The 24,538-nt window shown below is 42.3% G+C and overlaps 1 protein-coding gene across 4 annotated transcripts in view; it reads left to right on the top strand.

Annotated features, from left to right (window-relative positions):
• The window catches only part of unc5a (unc-5 netrin receptor A), a 153,870-nt gene that overhangs the window by 72,490 nt on the left and 56,842 nt on the right, over window positions 1–24,538 (top strand). For all 4 annotated transcript variants that reach the window (XM_040015380.1, XM_040015381.1, XM_040015382.1 and 1 more), the window contains exon 2: window positions 5,254–5,469. In XM_040015380.1, coding sequence (XP_039871314.1) covers window positions 5,254–5,469 — 216 coding nt within the window. The remainder of the gene's footprint in view (window positions 1–5,253; window positions 5,470–24,538) is intronic.

The raw sequence follows: 24,538 nt of genomic DNA, 5'->3' as shown, positions 1-24,538 counted from the left end.
CAACTTCCAGCGTGCTCTCACTTACGCTGCGCTCTCAAAATGTCAGCTCTTTTAGCCTGACAGAAAACTTAAAATGGTCTCTCAGGTTTCGAGGCAAATGCGCCTTTCATGACGGCGTCTCCTTGAAAGGTGAGCTGAAGCGAGGGGAGGTGGGGGGCTGACGCGGGGTGTCGGTGCTAGACGGCACAGAGTTGCTTCCCTGCCTAGATCCACCGCCACCATCGCCGCCACCGCCACAACCCCCCCCGAGGTGTTACTTCAAGGAACAATGACAAGGAAAATTGATAAATAGGAATCAACAAAGCGGAATAAGTAAATGTGTAGGCTCCTGTTCAAAGGTGTAAGGCTCATTAATGGTGTTGTTGTGCACTATATTTACACAACAGCTCCACACTTGTTTTTTCTTCCTCCTCCCTTTCCTTCTACTGACAAACTGTTTAATGACAAAACAAGCAAAAGCATTTAATCACATAAACAAAGAGACGCCTGTTTTTTGAGTAATGATGATTTATGTCTCCGGCTTTTGAAGGCACTTCTCAAAGTTGACGATGAGATTGAAGCTTCAGAAGCGCATCTATTATGGAAATGTTCTCTTCGGGAGCACTGTGGGCAGCACGTTATTAGTATCTAGGATGAATATATGCAAACACATGTGCAAGGGCCCGCATCACCGCTATATGCTTAGCATCCAATTTTGTATTCAATTAAGGGTGGGGGTGGGGGGTTGTAATAACGTCATACGTGGCATGCGTGAGGACAATTTACATATTCATCCTCCTCGAGGCTCATATTCTCCTTCTGTCCTTCATACTCTTATTTATTAATATAGTTTTAAAGCATCTGCATCCTCCTATAACTGGTGCTGATGCAAGTTTGGGTTGCAGTAGGTGCCGGTGCTAGTACATGTTTATTTAATGCATGAAAGCAGTTTCTATACTGGTGGATATCTGCTGACAGTAATTGATTGTTTTGCAGACCGACCTTAATGACCAGGGATATTGCATAGTGTGATTTTGCTTTTTAGCATTTCTGGTTTTTTGCATGCATAATTCTGCACCTCTCATTGATTGAAAGACAAAGCTGTTCGTGAGCAGCTTTTTTTTTTTGTTTTCGTCTGCTCTTTTGCATTGTTGTGGTCTTTTTTTTTTTCTTTTTTCTTTTCTTTTTTTTTGCATACATGCACTTTTTTGGGGGTTCATATATGTGTCTCGGCTCCAGGATGGCATGTAAGTGTACAGTATACGGGGAGCACGCATGCTCCTGATACCAAATGTGCCTGTGTTTGTGGTTCGAGTGCTTGTTGAAGCGTGTTTGTCTCATTGAAAAATGTACTCTGAAGTAAATATTTCTCATCTGGGGACAAACATACATCAGTCAGCCGTGCAGCAGATTATATATGATGGTGGAGGAAGCTTTTTTTCCTCCACCCCCCTATCACCGCACTCATCCCTTCGTTTTCCTGCATTTTTCACTCTCGATGTAAATGCCGTCACGGGCATATAGATAGCATTTCTAACTCGACCTGATCAGCGCTTCTCTTCCCAGAACCATTATGTACATACGTTACGTTTAGAGCGATCACTGAATAAAGACACTCAGTTGTTTAAGAGAGTCCGGAAACCCACTCATACAAACCCAGGCACTCGGACGGAAAACATCAACCAACAAAGCGGTCGAGACACATTTGATCTTAGCTTTGCTGTTAATAGCCAAACAAGAAATTGCATAATATTCTGGATTGTAATTTTAATTGAATTAATTTCAGAGGACATCGTAAGGCACTGATGGTGTCATAAAACACTTGTTATAGCTGCTGTTTATCACACTGATGTAAATTATGCCCAGTGATTGCTCAATGATGCTTTACTTCAGGGACATGATGTTGGGAGAAAAAAAATGTAATTGGCTCCAAAGGGCATATGATGTGTTGGTGCTGTGAGGGAGAAACACAAAAGAGGGTTATTTCCTCTCCAGCTACGTTTTTCTTTTCCCTTTTTTTGTTTTGTTTTGTTTTGTTTTTTTTCGCCGGCTGACATCGCTGTACTGTGTCGCTTTCTGCTTTTCATGTAGATGGAAGCAAAATTTAAAAAGCGGAGCACATCTACAGTATGTTGGGTTTTGTTTAGAAAAGAGACGTGAGCTTTCTGTGTATACGAGGGGGAAAAGAAGCCTGCTCCTGCAAAGTAAATGACACTAGAGTAGAAATCATTATGAAGTATTGAAGATTGTAACGGTCTTGTGTTACCATCAAAGCTGCAAAATCTAATCCTATGTGATAATATAAAACAAGCATATATAGTTGCAGTCGTTACAGGAATATAATTGTTGTTATTATCATTTCATTTTTTAGATTTTAACATTTATATGTTATAAGTGTTTTTTTCTGACGGCATCATAACAACTTTATCATCTTATCAGCCCCTGACTTGGGAGTTGATGTGGTCAGCAGGACAGATGAGTCATGGGGTCTGTGTGAAGCAAGAAATCTGCCCTGGACATCATGGCTCAGCACACTGACAGCTGGTGCACCCTTGTTGTTGTGTGTGTGCATTTGAGGTTGTGTGTTCTGAATTGTCTCTCAAGAGAAAAGCAGCTGCAGACAAATATCAGGGCAAAACTTGGCGTGTTTCTTTTAAAAACGACAAGAATTTTAAAAAAAGAAGAAGAAGAAAGAATCCCGGTTTCTTTACAGGAAAATCTGCAGGAGTCCAAACAGCGGCCTGGCCCCAGGAACTCATTCACTATATTGTAGCAATTAAAACAGTGTCATGGCTGTATGATCAACAAGGGAGACGTTTAGCGTCCACTGTTTGTTGTTTGCGCGCGTACAGAATAATCTGGCAATGGGCTCGGATGCATTTCACAATTAACAGCGGCCCGAGCCAATCACACTCAGCGGAATATAATGCAGGGCTGTACGTCTTGATTTGTGCACTGACCCGCAAGAAGTCAGTTAAGTGGCTGATACTCCCTATGTGTGCGAGCGAGCAAGCGCGTGTGCACGTTGACTTTGAAGTATGTTGTGTCGTGACAATAATCTAAGCCAATTTACTACGCATCAGCCCTCCATTATGGGTTTGACATAAAGCGGTGCGTGACTTGAATTCTCTTCCGTAAAATGACAATTTGCTTCTCAAAAGAAATTACGTGTTTAACCTCATTAACCTAAAGCACATGCACTAAAACGGAAGGCTAACCGCCCTCCCTTGCACCCCTTGTGACACACTCAAAAACACAAATTGGCAACATCATCAAAAGTTGAGAGTTCGCTCTGAATGTGACCCCTTGCAAATGGGAAGTCGGTGGAGAGTTAACATCGGTAGTTCGTCGAGTCATTTCACAACTTGTCAGCCTTCTCGGGTGGCTTCGGTTTCACTCTGTTTCAACATCATCTGTCCTCTATGAGATGATTAACCTGGCAGGTGCGAGGTGAGTCTCGCCTACTGTTTTAGTGAGCTGTCGTCCTCAGTCTGCAGGGAGTACAGGGGGGTCAGCCCAGCCGGCTAATGGCCGTAGTCACAAAGCTGGAATCAGGCCCACTTGAAGAACTGGCCATCATTAGGAACAACACATTTTCAAACAGCCTGACCTGCCAGGCCCACGCTGTTTATTAGCAAAGTTTTTGGCTCTCCTTTAAAGCAATTATATTCTCCATTCAAGATGAACTGTGGCCTAAACGTACACTCGCATGCGCAGTCAGTAATGTCAGGCGCTCGAATAGAAAGCTGTCTTTTTTTTTTTTTCCTCTGCAAATCCATGCAATAAGAAAATGTGTTCGGAAAATGAGGAAAACGGGGAAAATGGCAACGTGTCAGCAAGTGATGTATGTCGTTCATTGGACACAGAACATTTAGTTTTCATTAAGAGTTAAACATGTACACGCAACATTAATGGGGTTCAGTGACAGCAGCAGCGCCGCGCCTCACTGTATCTCATCCTGATAAATTAGCAACTCAGCACACAGGGGTACAAGGGAAAGAAAGGGAGAAGAAAGAGAGACAATAATATAATGTGTAGTGGGGGAGGAACTGACAGATAATGTCTTCATCTGAAGATTGGTATTTATGATGCAATGTAATATTATCCCTGACCCGGGCATCGGCAAGCTGTAAGGATGAACAAAGGCCGGGCGAGGGAGGACGACAGGAGTGGGGGGGGGGGAGAGAGGTCAGCACGAGTGCTGGCGTTTTCATTGTGTGAGATGTGGACTGCCGTCCTCTCCCTCCGCACAGGGAGTGATGGAGAAGGTTGTTAATTCCTGGTTTGTCAGCCATATTGGATTCAGGGCAGTAAATTAATATCGCACTCCTTTTAGAGGGGTTTTATTTTGGGATTTACCGGTCTCCCTTGAGTGTCGGTGGTGTAAAGAGGTTATTTCCCTCTTTCTACTCCGTTCTGTGTCCTCTCGCTATCTCTCGCGCAAGGCTAATATGTTTAGAGAGAGCGAGAAAGTGTGTTCATGGAGGAAGGATGTGTGCGCTGCAGGCTCTTTTGTGTCACTCAGCATTTGGATAGCACATTTTTCAGCAAGAAGTCTGCCGTAAATTGTGGCATCATCCGAGCAAGGACAGCTCCCTATCTCCGAGGTGTTTCTCTCCCCCTCCCGCCTCCTTCCTTTACATGTCATTTATATGTCATGTGAGATTTTAAAGGAATAAAAAGACATCTATTGGATATAGGAAGTGATTTTAAGTTAACAGGCTGTTTAGCTGTCAGTCATCAACCTTCCCTGCCTCGTGCCCTGTCGTGTTTAATGTGGGTAGAGTTAGAGTCCCGGTTGAAGAACCATATAACACAGTGTGAAGTGGCCTAGTCGTTGAGATGGGGATTTATGGCTGCTGGTCCATCAGTGGTGATGTTAAAGGGCTGTGATTAAGAGCTGGAGTAAAGACATGGACTTTGCTATCCCGGCGACCCAGCCAAGAGTACGCGAGGCCGATCTCCGTCACTGCCAACTCTGCTCCACGCAGCTCCATCTCACTTTTTTTGCTCTTTGTCCATCTGTCTCTCTCTGTCTTCTTCTGCCTCGCTCGTGTGCATATGTATGAGCTCAAATTCACCAAGGACTCCCAATCCCTGCATTAGATATTTTCTTGCGTTTTCGCTCACCAGTCAAGCAGTCACAACAACGAAGTACGACAAGGTTCAGCTCCTGCTTTCATGACAACTTGAAATACTTAGAAAGCTTTTCTTTTTCACTTTTATTTGACATCTCTCTGAATATCTTTTTCCTCCTCCTCTTTATCCTCCAAGGTTCTGAGCACGCTGCCACGGCGACGCTTCCCGCCGCCTTCTCGGACCTGTTACCTCACTTCCTGGTAGAGCCGGAGGACGAGTACATCGTAAAGAACAAGCCGGTGACTCTGACCTGCCGCTCCACTCCGGCCACGCAGATCTACTTCAAGTGCAACGGCGAGTGGGTTCACCAAGATGACCACTTGATTGAACGGACTGTTGACCCAGCAACAGGTACACCAGACGCAAAATCTGTGAACCACATAGATAACCAATTTTCACTGAATTATGCCTCTATTTGGACTCCTTCTGTGCAGTGTTTCAACCCAGATATGAGCCAGTTTTCTTTTCTTTTCTTTTTTTGCATTTTGTCTGCTACAGATGTATGACATGTGCAACTTCATAGAATCATTATGTAAAGTGTTTGTGTGCTGAAACCTGGATTTGCAATTTGCCAGTGATTACTGTGCTCCATCGGGCTCTTGGCTCATCCTCCAGCCTATTTAGCCTGCCAGTCTCATAATAAGCACATTGGTTTCAGTCTCAGAAATCTTCTCGATCACCTTGGAGACCTGTTTGTTTTTCTCTCCGTTGTGCTGCAGTCCCCCGCCTCCACCATCAGTGTCATAAACATGTATGACACTGATGTGGTGTGATTCAGCAGCGATCTGCAAAATTCAAACCACTCATTTACAGCCTGACAACTGATTGGGAATGAGAAACGTGGCCGTGACAGGTTTTTCTGGGGGTGAGTGGGTGGTTGGGGGGGGGTACACGTGCACACATGCACTTGTGGCTGGCTGTACATAGCAAAGCCATGTTTGAAAAGCAGATGAAGTGCAACAACTGAGAGATGCATGAAAAGATAGGCACATCAGTCGGCTTCTTCACACAGACACAAAGGGAATTCAGGAAACTCTGAAGAGAAATTTAATCAGAAATATATTAATTCATATGCAAACACTGCCGCTTTGTTTTAAGATGAAGAGCTCACAGTTTTAACATTTTATCCATCTGGGCTACAGGGTTCGGAATTAACATTCAGCACCTCGGCAAATGTAGGCACAAAAAAAGGCATGCTTATCTAACTTTAACTGTCTAGATATCAATTCAGCCTGAAACTTCGGTAGGTGAGGACGTCTGATCTAGTCTCCAAAATTTTCCCACAACGAGGCTTTGATTGGTGTACGTGCAGGCTTGTCCCTTCCCGTTCTGCTCTTTTCTTTTTTTCTTAATAAAACAAATCTCCTGTTTTTGTTTTCTAATGATCTCTTCTAACATGAGCATCTTTGAGAAATGTTTGGTGATTTTAAACTTCAAATTCTCCCAGGTACACAGCTTGTTTATAGCTCTTCCTGTCGTGTCTCACAACCTCGCTGTCACTCACACGCCGTCTGTCGATGGCGGGCTGTTCTGGCTTCTTCTGTTTTTTTCTTTTTGGCATCAGGGTCTTTAAATAATGGCAACAAAACAAAAAGTATGAAAAGTTGATTGTAGTTCTTTGCTGAAAATGGGAGGGAGAAAACATGAGCACACAAGGGAGCGCTTGTGTGATTTGCATCATTAGGAAGAAATTCTCTGCGAGTCAACAGCGATAAAATTTGATTTCCCTTCTTGTGTTAACAGCTCTGCTCTCACAGTTTGGTACAGTTGTTAATCGGAGTGATACGAATGGAAGTGCTTTTTTTTTAGTTTGTCAAATAAATGGTCAACATCTACTAGCCACGGGTGAATGCAAACACTTAGCAAGCCGTGACGTGCAGCGGTTTTACTGCTATTCTGTAAACAAACTTCATAATGTCGCAGCCAATAACTGTCCAATAATCTCCTTTTAAAAACATTATTATTGAAAATGAAAATATCAGAGAAACCTGGCTGCAGATTTCTCTCACGTGTGCACTGGTTTCTTTGCAGCTCCTTACCGGCACACGTGCTCGTGACAAAAGAAAGTAGAAAAAGGAAAAGTGTGGCAGCAGTGCAGCTGGCAGAAGAAGAGATAATTAATTAGAATAATTACACGAAAATTGCGACTGAAATTGAAATTAACACGAGCGCTCTAGAAACTTTTAAAGTGGCCTCTAGCTTTTGATCACTTTGAAATTCTGGCTTGTTCAAGCCGTTAACACAAGTGTTACACTCTCTGGTTATCACGTCTTTTGTCGCTATCCTTCCATTCATCCGTCCACCCCACTAAATGCTTTTCGAGTGAGGTTGACGTGGGGCTGGAGTTTAGCCCAGCTGGACAAACAGCCCTATGCGCTCAGACAATCGGCCAATTACAAATCATCAGTTAATTTAACTTGTTATTCTTTTGTAAAGCCACTGGGCCAGCGTCTTTAAACAACATAATTAAAATAAGTATTCATGTAAGCAATGTTCCTGGTTACCTGTATAACCTTGAGTTTCTTTGTTTAATTTATGGTCTGTCCACACTGCATTTCAGACCGTCTGAAACCCCCGCCTGCCAGCCCTCTCAGACGTCTGATAGTGATATCTCTTTAGCTTATTTTAACTCAGTGTCTGACTAGATGGGTTGTCAGAAAATGTGTTATCACTGTTTTTACACAATATCTGCTCCTGTTTCTCCCTTCCAATTTATAATGGCTGTTCTTTCTCCCCCCCGTCCACTTTTATAAGAGCTAGAAAAACACACTTGATCTCAGATCCGTTTTGAACAGTGCGTCTTAAGTTGAGAGTGACCTGTTTATTTAAATAGACACACTGACTGGATGATGTACAGTCGCTGATATGCAGCGAGCACAGGGTGACGTTGTGGAGGCTGCTCCTTAACTTCGATCTGCGGGATATGAATAGTTTTGTCAATAGCTAAAAAGAACATGACGTGCCCCATAAACTGCTGACTTTATGGGGAACAACATTACTAATGCGATGTTGCTCTGCCAACGTTTAATGATGATGGACCATTTGCCATGTCGTTATGAGCCGTTATAGTTGGCATTTATTTGTCTATGAAACAAATCCGTCGTGCTGGGTGCCACAGACCCCCCGCAGCGAGCGAGGGTCTCGGTCTTTAGAAACCCTGTGAAGTTCCAAGGCTTCCTCGCAGCTCCGAATATCAGTCTGCAGTCCCGCTGCCTTTGATGAGGGATGTTTCATATGTGGAGCTGTGCAGTTATGAAGGACGCGTGGTTGTCCAGAGGTAAGGCTGCTCCAAGGTACCTGCATCGATCTCTCAAACACTTGTGCTGTTTAATGTCAGCACTGCCCCGAGGAGTTTACTGATGGCTCCGTCTAATCCCACTTCTTGCAAGAAATGTGTAAGGTGCACACATCAAACAGTGGTAAAGCGTGCGTGCGTGTGTGTGTGTATGTAGCACAGGCTTGTCAGGTTGTTCTTACCCTGGATGTCACACTCACACCGGACTCTAAACTCGTACCTGTTGCCAAGCAACCAGGACTTCTGTCACACCAGAAGCTGCCCGATATCAACATCCTGCCTTAAGGTGGGAGGAATGAGGAGTTTGGACTTGTATCCAACTTGAAAAAAATTGATTGACAATTTATACCTGGTGGAGCAGTGGGGAAAAATCACCTTGTCAAAATAACACATTTCTACTAGAGAAATTGTGACCATTTTTCTGCGTGATTGCAGTTTCTCCTGCCCGTGTTTTGCACCCAGTGCTTTTGCTATTAAGAAGGCCAGAGATGTAAATGGTCACATGATCAGCCAAAAGCTGTCAGAAAGCTCCTGAGTTATCAGCCTCTGTTTAAGCTGATTAGCATTCTTGTCAAGGGTCCTCCTTTCTTTTCTTATGCAAATGAAAAGGATGCTCTTAATTGCAACAATAAATTAATAGAAATTGCACACAAACACATCAAAATCAAGAGTCACTGTCGGAGATGTTGTGCAGATTTATTGCTTATTGTCCTCTATTCAGACGGGATTTTTCTTCCAGTCTTTGATGGATAAGTGGCTGTTCAACAATGAGGCACACATGCAGTTTGAAGTTTTGATTGTGAAAGAAGCAGCAGGCCCGCTGTCGTGGTCTGCACTGTCCGTCGATTTTTCTCCATTCTTTTCTCCTGTTTTCGTGCCTCCCTTGTATACTTTGACAGCATGCACAGTGTTGACCACCGATTTGGACTCTTTGATGTATTTATTTTGTTAGCATCAGTGTTGTGTCCTGGTTGCACACGTGTGCACCTGTGTACACACTCAAAAAGCATGCAGGCTTCTAAGGGTCTCCTCTGCAAACGTTTCATATCATTTTATATCATGAGCTGTAATTGAACATTTTAATCAGCTGCCTCTCCAGCGAGTCCTCTTGGACTGCAGCTGGTAGAAGCTGGTTGCTGTACTGTGCAGGCTCGGTGAGATCTGAGTAGTTTATGTGAAGCAGTTCTTTACCTGCTGGAGATTCTGGTCATAAAGGGAACGGAGGCTCAAGCGGCTGAAAATAAGAGTGAGGAGATCGTCCGCTGATATGTCAGTTGTTAAAGATGTCATTCTCTCACATCAGCGGAGAAAAAAAATATGTGTGTCGGTGTGAGTTTGTGTGGTCAGCAACTCTTCCTGTTATATTTTGAAGGATTACTGCATTTCTTGCTGCTTTATCGTCCCCTCTAGTTTACCTGTGTTTCATTATTACCGCACATCCATCTCTGAGCCTTCCCTCCACATTTTCCTCCACACCTTTGATTCTCCATTTGGTAATTATTTTTCCTAGTTTGGCTTTGCCGGCTTTTTCCCGCCTTTTTCTTTCACTGAACAACCTTTCGTTAATCTCCAGCACTTGCCTGCCTGAAAAACCACCACCAGTGATATTGGTACAAAAATAAATGAAAGGTAATAATTAAGCTGTTTGTCAGCAAAAGTGTGAAAAATTTATTATTCATTAACCAAGAAAAACACCTCCACCCTCCACCCCCCACCCCCAAATGTTTCTGAGCCCGTTTGAGTATTTTGGAAAATGTTTTAATCGGCAATGAAACTTTTTAGGGTGAAATTAGAGTTAAAACTTAACCTTACTTATTATTGGAGTTTCACTCAGAGCCTTACTGAAACCTTTTTGCAGCATGCTCTGGCTAAGACATGCAGACTTAAATAATTGACTATATATATATAACTAATAATAGAGTTATAACACGTTGATAGGCAATAATAGTGTTTGTTATATGGTGTCATTAAGTCCATACAAATAAGTCAAATCTGAAACAATATCTTCTCAATAGCAACTGAGCATTTTAAACTAGCACATTAAATTAAAAGCTAGAAGAGACGGTGCCCGCTTTCTGCAGCAGCGATTTGAACGTGCAGAGACGGGGAGAGAGAGATAACATTTTCCAAAGTTTGAGCAACTGTGGGAGGTTTGAGGCACGTGAAGCCGCGTGCAGAAAGAAGAGATAAGGTTGGATTGCACCAAAAACAATTTGCGTTACAGCTCTAAATCTATTAAACTGGAGAGCAATTCTTATTTGCCAAGCAGGACGGAGCAACATGATTACATTCTGTGCACTAGCATGTAAATTTGACTCAACCATTTTTTTTTTTTATACCTTTTTCTAATGTTTCAAATCATTAAGTAAGCTCTATATTGCAATATTGGACTACAACAAGTTGTGATTTACTGTCATCGCTTGATGTCATTGTAAGGTATCACTAGATTCTGTCATATATTGATACCGCAGACCTATCCTAGTACTACAGACCTGCGTTTGTGGGATACGGGCAAAACAGTGAGCACCAGGTTGTGTGACATAAGTTAAGTTGAAGCAGACTGCTTGTTCTGAGCATGTCTGTTCACCGAGGCACTCAAAGCATTGAAGCAACCTGCCGTTGTCTGCTGTGATTACCGCGGAGTGAACATCAAGGGATTCCCTCAGTCCTAATCGCTTTTGGTCATGCTGTTGTTCCTAAAGAATATCAAATGGGAAAACAAAACTGATCAAAGCGAGCCCAAGAAGTGATCGATGAATCCTTCATCTTCACGCAGCCGAACGGAGCAGCGGAAGGAATACGGGATACGTGGCTGTTTCTGACACGAGCTGGTCTGACCCAGCGCAGTAGAGTTAATTTTCAGCAAACTCCAAACATGGTCGGTCCCAGCGCTCAGACAAACGTCAAAGCAACTGGAAGGGTTTAAATTAATAACTGACCCAGGTCTGACGTGCCGGCATGTTTCAGTCAGACCGCTCAGTATCCAGGCTCGGGCTGTAGAAAACATGACATGTGGATAACTGTCTACGGGAGATGTGACCTCTGCCCTCATCAGACAGGTCTGCTTATTGAATCTGATTCAGAGCAGGAAAGACAAAAGGAGCGCTCAGCCCGACGCTGTGCTGTTTAGTTACAGTTAGACTTCCTCACGCACCTTTGTGTTTCATAACACACACACACACGTACACGGAGTTGCTTTCAGAAACTCCTTTGAACATGGAAAAGAGAAGAGATGTCACAATTTGTCCTTCCTCTCTTGGTTTCAGTGTCCAGTATCGATCCGTCCTCAAGTCTATGGGTTCTCATTACCTATCCTCAGTAACTTATCTCAATTGTTATGGATGTGACTGCTTCCAAAGCCTCGGACAGCTCTGTGTCTTTCCCAGGTCGGCGAGAGGAGACGTCTGGCGAGTCCTAATAAAGACATATCCCCTCTGAACAAATCAATGCTGACAGTGTGTTTGCATAGATTAGGAGATTCTCCCACTCTATGATTTCTCATCAGATGCATGATGAGGAGAAGGGAGATTGGCATTTGAGCGGAGGCTTGTTGTATGGGGCCAGGCTGATTTGATTGTGTTTGCATTTCATCTGCCAGCATTGATGGAAACGATTTTGATCCACGCTCCGCGTTGTCACCCAGCAGCAGACCCTCTCAGGTGGAAAATACATGCATTTCACATTCCTATTTCAATAAACCTCTGCAACCGCCTTATAAAGATGGGAGATTATATTTTCTTTGTTGATTGAACCGGATGTCGACAAGGCTCCTGAAAATGAAAAGAGAACATGATGGAGAAAATAGCAAACACTTTCTTTGTACCTTTTGAAATAGTTTATCGTTGAGTCATACGCACGATATTAATAAACTAATATTCTCTTTTTATAACACCGCAAATCATTTAAAAGGCCTTTAGAAAGGGACTATAGCCCATCCCTAAGAGGGTTTATCAGCATCCGCTCTTGTCCTCTGTCAATCCTTTGAAGTCTAAATACCGCGTATGACGTAGTCGGTAAATCTTTTAAAGCCATCTACCAGTTTTGGAAAATAACTAATAATGTTATGACAATACAGGGCTAGCCCTGATGTCTGCAAACCTGAGAGGATTCATTTGTATAAAATATGTTGGGGGGGTTTGTTTGGTGTTTTTTGACTCACTCCATTGGATTGTGATGTGATGACATATTTAATTTCTGATCTGAGGGGGAGATAAGCTAGGCTAAGCCTAAATGATCTGTAACCTTTATTTTAATACCTGAATACTTATCTGTGGTATTAAAGCAGCCAATCGCCTCCCTAACACCAGCTCCCACCCACTCTCCCCCACTCTCCATGTCTGTGTAATACACATTTTCTTTTCTTTATTCTCTCACATCTGTATAGGTCAACATCACGGATGCCTTAGAGGAGACGAGCTCCTTTTACACAAATGGCATTTATTTGAAAGCGGTAACGAGCAGGCTGTCATTTCAGCGTTGTCAAAATTCGGGTGAAATCAGGACAGAGGTGTCCCAGTGGTGCTGGGGCCACACAAAAGTGATTAAACGTGATCTTTAGCAGAATATCGAAGAACAGTCCTGTTGCAGTTTAAGCAAAGCCTGATTGGTCCGCGAGCCAGGATCTAATGAACAGAAGGAAATAAGAGAATCAGTGGGGAAGAGGACAATATAGTCCTAAATGAACAAAATGGCCTTGTACCACCTGCTAAGCATCGATCAGTAGCCAAAGGGACTAATTGATAATGCATTATTAGCTGCTTCCCCATAATGGGACTTGTATTTCATCCTGCCCTTGATTGCAGGACGGAGGGGAAAGGATTTGGCAATGAAGCACTGAAAAACAGATGGCAAGGTGAATTGTTCCCGTGACACATCTGCCAGTGTGTTCTATTAGACTTCTCAGGCAGGTCAGCCTGAGCGAGTGCAAGCGCGGACGTGTTTATGTGCAGGGAAGCAGACCTTTCTCAAAGCACAGCAACACAGCACAGAGTGAGAGGGGAGTCAAAGTGGATTTAATTGAAGCCTGTGTTTGTCTGGCCTTGAGACAACTGCAAGTGTGTTTGCAGCAGTCGGAGTAAAGTGTGGCAGGCTGAATTAAAAACCAGCCAGCTGTGCTGATTGATCCTACCAATAAAATCATACAGGGGCCGCACTCTCCAACTTTGTGTAAGTAGTAGTTGGGGGTGGGGGGGGTTCTTAAGTTTCAAATTTGGTTGGGTCTGTTTCTTTTGAAGTTGGTCTTGACATGTAGGAATAATAAATTTCAAAATTAACTGCAATTAGTGGAACAAAAGTGGGGGAAAAAAAAGATAATTACCATTTGTCAAACAACAACACCACTGTTCCAATCTCCCACACGCACAGCCTTTGTCCTCCCACCAAAACATATCCCACGTCAGCTCAGCGCCATGCTTTCTCTAAAGTAATTTTGCATTTGTCAGTCTCACAAAAGCTGTGCCCTTGGTGGAAGTTGGAATGCATTCAGCAGTCTTAGTGTTTCGTTCTTTTTAGAGCCGTTAAAGTTATTTATTTATGCCGTCTGGTAAAGATAGACATGTTATCAATACAGTCCTTCAAGCTCGCATTTGTGCGTGGAGTTTTTGTTTTGTTTTTTGTTATTTTTAAAAGAGAAATCTCTTGTTGTGGCCAGTTCCTCATTTTGAAATGGAAATGCACTGCTGGATATTTTCTCTTGGTCTGGGTGTGTGTGTTAAGTATTTTAGTTTTCTGAATGCTTAAGAAAAGGCATTTAAAATGCATTTTCAAAGGCTCTCAGTACCTTTGTGGAAAGCAGCTAGGTTCTGAGAGGTAAATGGAAATATTGGCTTGGATCCTTCTTAACTACTTCTGAGCTTTCCCTGCCCCTAACCAAGACATCTGGATAAAATGTGCTTTGTATGCTGCAGCACATGCATTACCCAGACCACTCGCACTTCCCCTGTGCCAAGCAAATAGAGGCCAAAGTTGCAAATGTGCTTAGATTCCATAATGTACCTCAGAACTGGACAGAGAGGAGCTGGTAAACTCCAGCCGTGACCCGGTGGTTCGGTGTTCAGCAGTAAAGCTTCGCATTTATATATTTATTTTTGCTACTGTAATGTAATTTTATCTCTCAACTTACCTCTGCATCCTTTGGAAAAGGAAAAGAGCTAGTGTTATGCTGACAGAGGGAGACAGAGTGGGAGTTTGCAGTGTCAATCAACATCTGCTTTGCTCAGATTCATTTAAAAATAGTGGAGCTGCAGGTGTAGTGAGGGAGCTTGACAGCTAAATAGTCCTCAGAGATTTTTGATAGGCAGAGGAACTCGGTGCCTGGGAAGTTAATGCTTTGTGTGCTTGGCCCCGAGGAGACTTTCACTATAGGTATTTTACACAGTCCTCAAACAAACATCAAGTCGCAGCTTTTCTCCTTTTTAAACTAAAAGCTGCGGGGTGTCCCGGGTATGGGATAGTGGTGCCGTAGTGAAAGGACTGTTTTGTGCAGCGAGGGGAAGAAGAATAGCTTCAATTTTGTCATGAAGTGCTGCGTAAAATATGAGTGGGAGAAGAGAAAGAAAGTGTCACAAATAGGTATTTCAATGGAGGTGGGATGGTGCTTTTACAAGCAAAGACATCTAAATCTGTCTAGTGTGTATTGTGCTTTAAGAATTTATTTACTCCAAAGCATTAAGTAAACCTACAGTGCATCGCCTGTGTACTTTTTATAGAGGCTGTTGGACTTTGGGTCGGGTGGGTGACAGAGTGAAAAACAAGCAGGCAAACGTTTTCTCCCTCGCGTTTCGGGAAATAAAAACTGGAGTCTGCAGTCAGCGTTTTCCTGCCCACGTGTAACACTTCTAGACTCTGTGTTTGCGGTCAGCGTGCTGACCACACGACACGGGACAAAAAGGGGAATGCTGAAAAAGAGCGTCTGAGGAACCTGAGGAAACCTTTGCATTGAAGCAGGTGTTCAATGAGGCATGCTGACAACAACAGGAGCAGACGTCCCAGTCTGGGAGCCATCAGGAAGCAATCTTGAGGATTTTATGTGATTCAAATGAATAATTCATTTGTGTTGTTTTAGCGTTTTTTCTTCTGAAGATGGTTTTTCTCTTCCTGCGTCTTTCGAGAGATTTCGGAGCCACGTGTATTTAAAGAGCAGTCAAAAGCCAATTACTTTATTATTTAGAGAATTATTTAAATTATTTGTTCATAAATTGGGGGGAGGAAAAAAATGTCTTGCAAGACGGCCCATCACTTCCTCCTTAACATTTGGTTCGCTTCGGTTGTTTTGTGCATCTGTGCTTCATGTCTGCATATTATCCCAACACCACCTTCATAACATCTGCTACCTCTGGTATTAAACAAGGCTCAGGAGGTCCACTCTGTGTTTTCACCCCAGTTTTTTTTTTTTTTTTTTTTAGTGTCAGGTTATTTATAAAGTCCACAATTCTCTTTCTTGCATCCGCAGCATTAATAATTAAAGCAGTTGGTTTCGAACAAAGAAATCAATATTTAAAGGCTCAGTCCGTGCTCGGTCTGCAGCGCTTCATCCCCTCATGCGTCGCATTATACTTGATTGTGGACTCAACAACGCGCTTCGTGTTGGAATGAGAGCCTTGTAAGCTCAGCATCATGTGACCGCTGTGGTAGTTGGAGGGGATTTAAACAGATTACACACTGAGGCTGTGAACAGTTTCCAGGTTTAAGTCGGAGCTTCCATTTCTCTCACTACAGGAAATATATGCTCAGACTTTTTTTTTTTTACCACCTCCCCATTTTTCCCCACAAAAAAGGGCAAAACACCAAGAACTCTTAAAAGTGCATAAAACCTAAATAAATAAAATTTCAAATAGGTTAGGTGTGGAGCAGACCAGTGGAAGTCTGCTTCTGGTGGTGGACACGCTGTAATGCAGCAGAAGGGTTGGTATTTAGGTCTGTACAGCTCTGTACTAGGGCTGCCACGATTAGTCGACTAGTCACGATTACGTCGACTATCAAAATCGTCGACGACTGATTTAATAGTCGACGTGTCGTTTGAAGCTTTGTAAGATCACAAAAGACGCAGGAATAAGTAGTAGGATTTAAGGGTGTAATAACGGACTGAAACAGAAGATGGCAGCAGTGCATGTACAAGGATGCCAGCTGCCATTAAACCGCGAAGAAGAAGTAGCTCTGTCCCATAATACATAGAGCAGCTCAGTTTCCAACAATGGCGGCAGCTAGTTAGTTTTAATATTACTCTTATTATTCTTTCTGGGTCACAAAATAAACGTTTAACATATTTTCAGGCGAGAATGTAGCTGTGTAAACCTCAAATATCTGCTCAGTTTATCAAGACACCAAAAAAGAGCTCCGACGTTTTCGGAGACATCTGTTACCCACTAGCTCGATAGCTAGCTGGGGGCATGGCTCACTAGAGCCCGTGAGAGCACCGGACTCCCGGCAAATCGTTTTCAAACCCACCGCTGTCTTTCGCTACTCAGGTTAAACATGATATATAAGTCACTTAGATAACTTTTTAGTATTTTATTTGTTCCTGAGTAAATCTGTTTGGCTGAAATTAAAGTTGTAGTTTTTACACAGCTGAATAAACGTCAAGCAGACAACTGATTATCAGAAGTGTGAGACGCTCGAGAAAATACTCCGGTGTCCCGTTATATTTTAGATAGCAAGGAGTTTATTAAACTTCACCGAAACAATCTGCAAATTTCATTAAAATTTAATAAACTATCATCTTGTCTTTATTTTTAGTTAGCACATACCTTAAACACTTAAAGCTGTAAGCTAATGATAGTTATATAAGAGCAGATGGATGCATGATCTGATTAAGCTGGGCAGACACTGCGATTTTTTTTTCAGTCGCGCGATTCAGCTCCTGCTCAAACTGTACGATTGACTCGCAGGGGTTAGAAGTTCGTAGGTCACGATGCAGGGTCTCACACTATATGACCCGATGCTCTGATGCGACCCGAGTGCTCACACTGTGCGTCCATAAAATGAAGGTTATAACAGAAATTCTGTCGCTCGCTCTCTCTCTCTCTGTCTTTCACTCACACAGACACGCACACCACCATCATCAACTTTGCTAAATTGCTAATGAAAAACATTGACCAGGCAGCTGTGATTGAGCAGCAATGTAGATCCAACTATTTTCACGGTTGTTGTGGTCGTGATAATTTTGTGAGGCCACATCGAAAAGGCTCGGATGAGCTTGCCATAGTTCTATAAGTTGTACCTCCATCGCTTGTGTCCAGATCACAAGCTGCACTGCCGTGCTGAGCCGTCTTTTTCGCTGACATTTGTGTTTGCGCGTGCGCAGTGTGAGAAACTGCGGTGACACCCTCACGACGGTCGCGAGGATTTCAAACAGGTTTGAAATCCTCCCGACCAAGCGATTGATGATCGGGAGCTGGTCGTGAGGTGTTAATCGCGTCTCGTTAACCCACGTATACTGCACGACGCACGATGAAGGCCAAAATTGGGCCGATCGCCAAATCGGTCGCACGACTCAAAAATCGTCTCAAAATGGGCCAAAAATCGCACAGTGTAAGCCCAGCATTAGTCGACTATCAAAATAATCGTTTGTGGCAGCCCTACTCTATACCAGTCCCTGGTTACACCTTTGGTCTCTTTGTCTCTATTTGCCTCCAACCTGAGACAAGAATTGTCCTGAAGTCACACGGCCCATCGTTGTAACCCTATTGACTGATGTATATCTTGATGCATATGATTGTTCTTATTTTTTTGTATTATATTTTATGACTACTGAAGACCCCAATCCAGAACTCATGGATTCGTGGATATAGTGGACGATATGCAGAGTTGGTGTGACTGAGATCGAGGCAGGTGATCCGCTGTGAAGACCCCTGAAGGAACCGTAAGAAGAAGGCCTTTGGTGGACTTTTGTTTTCTGCATTCTCAGTTCCTTCCCCATTCCTCTTGAGAGAAGGTGAACCCTTACCCCCTGTTGTTTTCATTGCTGTGAGGCTCCCTCACACATCCTATTTCAGCTGCTGTTCTCTGGTGCTCTTGTAACACGGAGAAAGGTTAGTAAGAGTTGAGGCTATTATTTGTACCATACGTCTTGAGGCAAAATTGATTCTGTGACAGTTATGTATATCCAACATGGCACAATGTTGACACTCACTCTCCAGTGTTTTCCCCAGTGCTTCACTCCTGGATTTCATCCCAGATGTGATAAAATAATAAATGGTTAATGTATAATTTCTTAAGAGCACAGTGCACTCTGGCTTTTGTCTCGACTTAGCTGATTGTCATATGTGAACATCTGGCCAGGACCAGAATTGAGTTTGTGGTTTTAATCAAATGTCATTGCTAAAATATTTACAGTTTCTAAAGGATTATGTTGCACATTCAGTGCTGTTTTCCCTTCTTCTTTTTTCCAAATAATTAACCACTTTTAATTACTGAATAAATTACTTGGTATTCACCAGAGAATTTTCCTGCCTGAAAGCCTTTTTTTAATGTCACCAAAACTGTCATTATTCAGCTTTTGGCTCCATTACTGGCACAAAGTTAAAGAGAAACCGTCATGTGTAAATTAATAATTTGGTTCTGTTTAAATGTCTGATGCCACATCTGTAGTATATAATGTGAATTTTAAGTGGAATTGCAACTGTTGTTATTAGGAGTTTTTCCTATAATTCCTGTCAGATTTCTCAGTCCTGAATTTGTCTTTTTTGCCTGAGAATGCAAATCCATCCATTACATCCATGCATTTAGGAATGTAGACATGGGCAAACCGATCAGAATAAGGAAGGAACGCTATACAGAATGGCTGTTGAGCTACAAAACCATCTCTAGGGCTTAAAAAAAGAGGAAATATCCATTGAGCAGGGATGAATGCTTCAAGCTGATTGAAAGCAATCAGGCAATTGATGGAAACTGATGCAAAAGAGCACACAACACTTCAAACCTTGAAGCAGATGGGCTACAGCTGCAGAAGACCACATCAGGCCTCACTCCTGTAAGCTAAGAACAGGAAACTGAAGCTACAATTTGTACAGGCTCATCAAAATTAGAAAACAGATTGGAAAATTGGAAAAAGTTGCCTGACCTGGTGAGTACTGATTTCTGATAAATGCTACCAGCTGGAAAGCACATCATGTCACAAAGCTCAAATAGTCTCAAACTGGTTTTGAACAAAACAATGAGTTCATTGTGCTCAAATGGCCTTGACAGTCACCAGATCTTAATCCAATAGAGTACCTTTGGGATGTGGTGGAACAGTAGAGTCACATCATGGATGTTAAATCAATAAATCTGCAGCAGCTGTGCAATGCTGTCATGTCAATATTGACCAAAATCTCTGAGGAACATTTCCAGCACCTTGTTCAATGCCGTGAAGACTTACAGCAGTACTGAAGGCAAAAATGGGTCCAACCCAGTACTAGGAAGGTGTACTTCCTGTGGTTGGTGAGTGTGTGTATAAGCTTTTTATACAGACAGCTCTCCCCTTTGTGTTCTAAAACTTTTGGACTCCCACAGGAGTTTTGCTCACAAACAGGAAACTGTGAAAGACACGACTGACTGTTATCTTTGTCTCTAGTAATTATAGAAAAACGGTGTGTGTAACTTTGTGTCTGTTTCTGATGATCATGAGTGTCAGTAAAATGTGACTTCCACATAGAGATTTTCATTTGCAGTTTTTATAGAACTGTAAATAATATTTATGTTTAATGAAGCTACATTCTGAGTCATTATCTGCAAAAGCTATAAGTTGATATTAATACAAATTATAATCTTAGTAGTTCTTTCAAGGAAAAATAAAATGTAGAAAGAAATGGAATTAGATAGAAAGACTTTTAGCCTCTGCTTTTCCCCAGGCTGTTTACTGAACGCTGGATGTTGTGCTCAGTATTTACATTCGCCTACACACCTTCATTGGATTACCAAAAACTCTTGCCTTCTAACTGAAACAACACTGCTGGCCAAAGGCCCGAGAGGGACCAAAAGATCGTCAGGAGGGAGGAGGAAGTCTTAATGTAATTTGTATGGCGCAGAGCACTCAGCAACCAGATGGGAGCTAGGCTGGCTTTACCTGAAGCAGCTTTCCTTATTTACTTCAGCGCCCAAGGCCATGTCAGACAAGGGGGAGAGAAACATGTTAGCCCGAGCAAATTATCACGGCTTTCATGTGGGTAAGCTTCTATCAGATCCTCCCACTCTGCAAAATGTAATGGAAGCAGAAGCAAAGTGCTCAGGGCCTTCACCTCCGACGTGTTCTCATTCGCAGTAGGACAAGGTGTATGTGGGAGATAAAGGAGCAGGTCCCAGTCACTCCCAGCCAGAAGACTGTGGCATCAGGAACATTTTGCTCTTGCCAATCATCGGGGTTAGGATATTGGATGGAGAGTAATTACAAAAAGGGCACTTTGGTAAGGGCACGGTGGTAAATCACGGCACTGCCTCTGTGCAGCGTGTGTGTACACGATTAAGAAAGGTTAGGCAAACTAATTATGGAGGGACAGTGTAAATAGGAAAATCCATTGCTTTGAATTAATGTCCATTTGATGTAATCAGTTCTGGCTTTTGTACGGTAGCTAGCAACCAGATAAAAATGTGAAATACATTAATGGAAACTCGATTTTAATGTCTGGTTTTTGATGTCTTTGCTCGGGTGCAGAGAAGAGCTATTCTGAAGTTTTTGTAAATCATTATCACGTTCTAAACCCGTGAACACCTGTGCAACTAAAAACAACTTGAGCGTCATTTATTCCACACTCTGCATTCTTGTGAGAATGTGTGTGAATGTGTGTGTGTCACTGACGAATATGGCAGTGGACGTTGGGATTTTTTGGGGTTTTTTTCTTGCATTGTGAAGATCTCGCTCTCCTGGGGAATACAGAGTGTGTACATGATTATTCATTACTGGTGAGCTCAAATCATTTTCACTCAAAAATGTCATCTTCTTCCCATTGTGCTGTGGCCTGCTCTGCAGATCTTTTTTGGATTTTTTTTTTTTTTTAAATGTGAAATTTTGTTTAAAAAGTAATTGGTTTGAATCTAATTAAGCCGTCTCGCCTTAGCATTCCAAGTAATCATTTTTTATTGTGTTTGATTGCAAGTTAACAATGGAAAAGGACACATGAGGAAGAATTATCTTAAGTGGTGTAATAGTTTTGTAACCAGACAGAATACACAATACTAATAACTGCAGTCTGGTGTCATAGTAAGGGACCTGACCTGCTGTTAGGCTACTGCTGTTGAGCTTTTATTACATTACTAGTGGAAAGGTGATGGGACACTGAGGGGATTTGGCAAATTGTAATGGTGTAGCGCAATCGGGGTGCGATGATTTCCCCCTCTATACCCTCCTCTGCTAAATTATTTCTATGCCCCTTGTGGATGGACTGTTCCAATGCCCCTTGACTCAATGTACAAAACAAACGACAGTAATATCAGAAATTAACTTTCACTTTCAGCACTCCCGATCCCATGACAGTTGATGACACTGCATAGATTGCATGCCAATCCAACTTTTCATCATGCAACCAAGCAACTGTTTCAACGTGAAAACTACCACTAACTAAATAGAAATTAAAAGGATTCATTTAAAAGTGATAATCAAAGCTTTATCACCAAAATCAGAATTACCCACAAAGGTGAGATCTGAAGCTTCTTATTTTAACTTGATGAACTGCAGTTATGCACTGGAGCTGCTGTCTGTGACATTGTACAGTTAAAAAGTGTTGCTATGCACGATTCTGTGAATAAATGTTATGGACAGGGTTGTTGGCTTTGCAGAGGATGGCACAGCTGCTGTGACGGGCTGATGGAGAGAAGCAGCCACGCTCTGTGTGAAAAGATCAGCCATAACCTGGCTGTCATTCAATGCATCAGTCACAAGTTAGAGCTTGCGGTCCGTGATGCTGTAAAACACGTTACAAAGCACAGTTACTTTCATATATTTAATGACTTAAACTCAAAGTCTGTTTTTGATTTCTGTAAAGGGAGCAGTGCCTGCCTCCCTCTCTGGCAGGAGATTTGCACATGGGGGTAAAAGAGGGAACATGGCAACTTGAAGAAATAATCCATTATCACACTGTTTTCTTATCTATCTACTATATTTACAGATTGAAGTCAATATCACTGTGTGGAAAGGGAATTTAAATCTGGTGTTTTCATTTTATTGAAAGGTTTGATTGGATCGTCTGAAAAGGGAAAAATGAGATGGAGGAAATTGCAGATATTCATTTCATGAAAAATTGTGTTATATTTGTAAACACTTTTTTCTATTATTATTTTTTTAGCATGTTTAGTTGAAGTTTATGATTCTTTAAATGTTATGCAGACAGCAGTAATAAACGGGCTACTCCAACATGATTATGGTCCCTCAATTTAATGGGGGACGGGCATCCCTTAAGCTCTCTACATAAGTAAAGAAAGCATGTATATTAAGAATGGCTGCATTCCACTTATTATTTTTGTGCATGCTATCCAGTCTTTAAGTCTGACATCATTAGCCGTTTCCGGGTCCAAGCTCTGCTTCAGGTCCCAACGTCGAACGAACACTGCGGCATCACTGAGAGTTACAAACTGTCTAAATTTAATAAAATGGTCAGTGTGGCTGCTCCACCAGGTGTAACAATTAAGTTTAACATCCAGGCATCCTCGAAAACAGAATTTATATAATTCAACTGAGTTAGAAGTTAACAGGAAGTTAGCTTGCTAGTTTCCACCCAAACATAATATACCATGTTCTGACTGAGGGATTTCTGAAAAAAATAAAATGTACAGCTCTGCTAACACTTTCAACATAAATGAAGACAAAAAACTAAACAGCAGTGACGTTTGTAGGGTTACTGAAGTTGGGCTAGCTGGTATATAATGATGTGCTACGACGTGGTGGCTAGCTACACAGCTATGGTTAGCATATTATAAACACATTAGCACAGTGAAGCTGGAGGATGAACGCTAACTTTTTTTCCACTCGATAAAAGTTAATGTGAGGGTTTCTGATGGTTAGGGACAAATGTAATCACATGGCAGGATGCTGCTGTAAACAGACCAAACTTTAGGGTGACCAACTGTCCTCTTTTCCCCAGACATGCCTACTTTTCACGTTCTGTCCGGGGGGATTTTGGAGATTGATTAAAATGTGCGGGTTTTTCTATGGGCCTACAGAGGCCAAGAGCACCCGTATGTGTGATGTCATCCCCCTGCGGCATGTGACTGTGGTTCTGCCTCACAGATGGGATGCAGCGCACCTGATGATGTTTAAAACAGCGGTCCCCAACCCCCGGGCCTCGGACCGGTACCGGTCCGTGAGTCGTTTGGTACCGGGCCGAGAGTTGAGGCTCAGGTGTGAAATGTATAGTTTTCAGGGTTTTTATCGGTTTTCAGCGTTATTTTGTTATCGTTTTTATCGTTTACTCTGTTTTCCTGGGTCTTTTCACGTGTGTTATGAATAAATTTTCTTTTTTTCGGTACCGGTACTAGTTTTATTTTGTTGTATTTATCCGCGACACCTTAAAGGCCAGTCCATGAAAATATTGTCGGACATAAACCGGTCCGTGGCGCAAAAAAGGTTGGAGACCGCTGGTTTAAAAGATGCCAAAGCGCAAGTGCAGCCTTTCAGACGGACTGCAAAAGAAATTTCCCTCGTACTGTCCCCGGTACTGGTAATTTTTCTTATACAGATGAGGCCTTATTTCTTTACCATAATTTAATTTCAGAGGGTTTAGAGTTATTATTTTGCATTTGTTGACTTGTAAAAGCCTATATGACATTTTTTTATTTCACCATTCGTTAACCGCACAGAGAAGGCATCGTTTAATATGTTAAAAATTTCTTTAAGCAAACGGTATTATTAAAGTTCTTCATGACTGGGCCAAGTGTCCTCTTTTTTTGGAAATCAAAATATGGTCACCCTACCAAACTTCAGTCAGGAGAACAACTGAGATAATCCATCCATGCTGCGTGGGCTGGGCTTTTTAAAAATTAGCTTTAAAATGAATAGTGGTCATAAAAACTGAGAGATGCCAGCAGTGATCACTGCCTTTTTTATTGGCTTGTTTGGATTGAAAATAACAAGATACAAATGATTAAAACATGTTTCTCTTTCATGGCTCACCTGGACTCTTACAGTAACTGCTGGCATTAATTCCTCCTATCCTTTAC

Source organism: Simochromis diagramma, unplaced genomic scaffold (genome assembly GCF_900408965.1).
Source record: "Simochromis diagramma unplaced genomic scaffold, fSimDia1.1 OVJJ01000685.1, whole genome shotgun sequence".
Classification (NCBI taxonomy): domain Eukaryota; kingdom Metazoa; phylum Chordata; class Actinopteri; order Cichliformes; family Cichlidae; genus Simochromis; species Simochromis diagramma.
The sequence above is the reverse complement of the archived record's forward strand: the minus strand, read 5'-3'. Positions and strand labels throughout refer to the sequence as shown.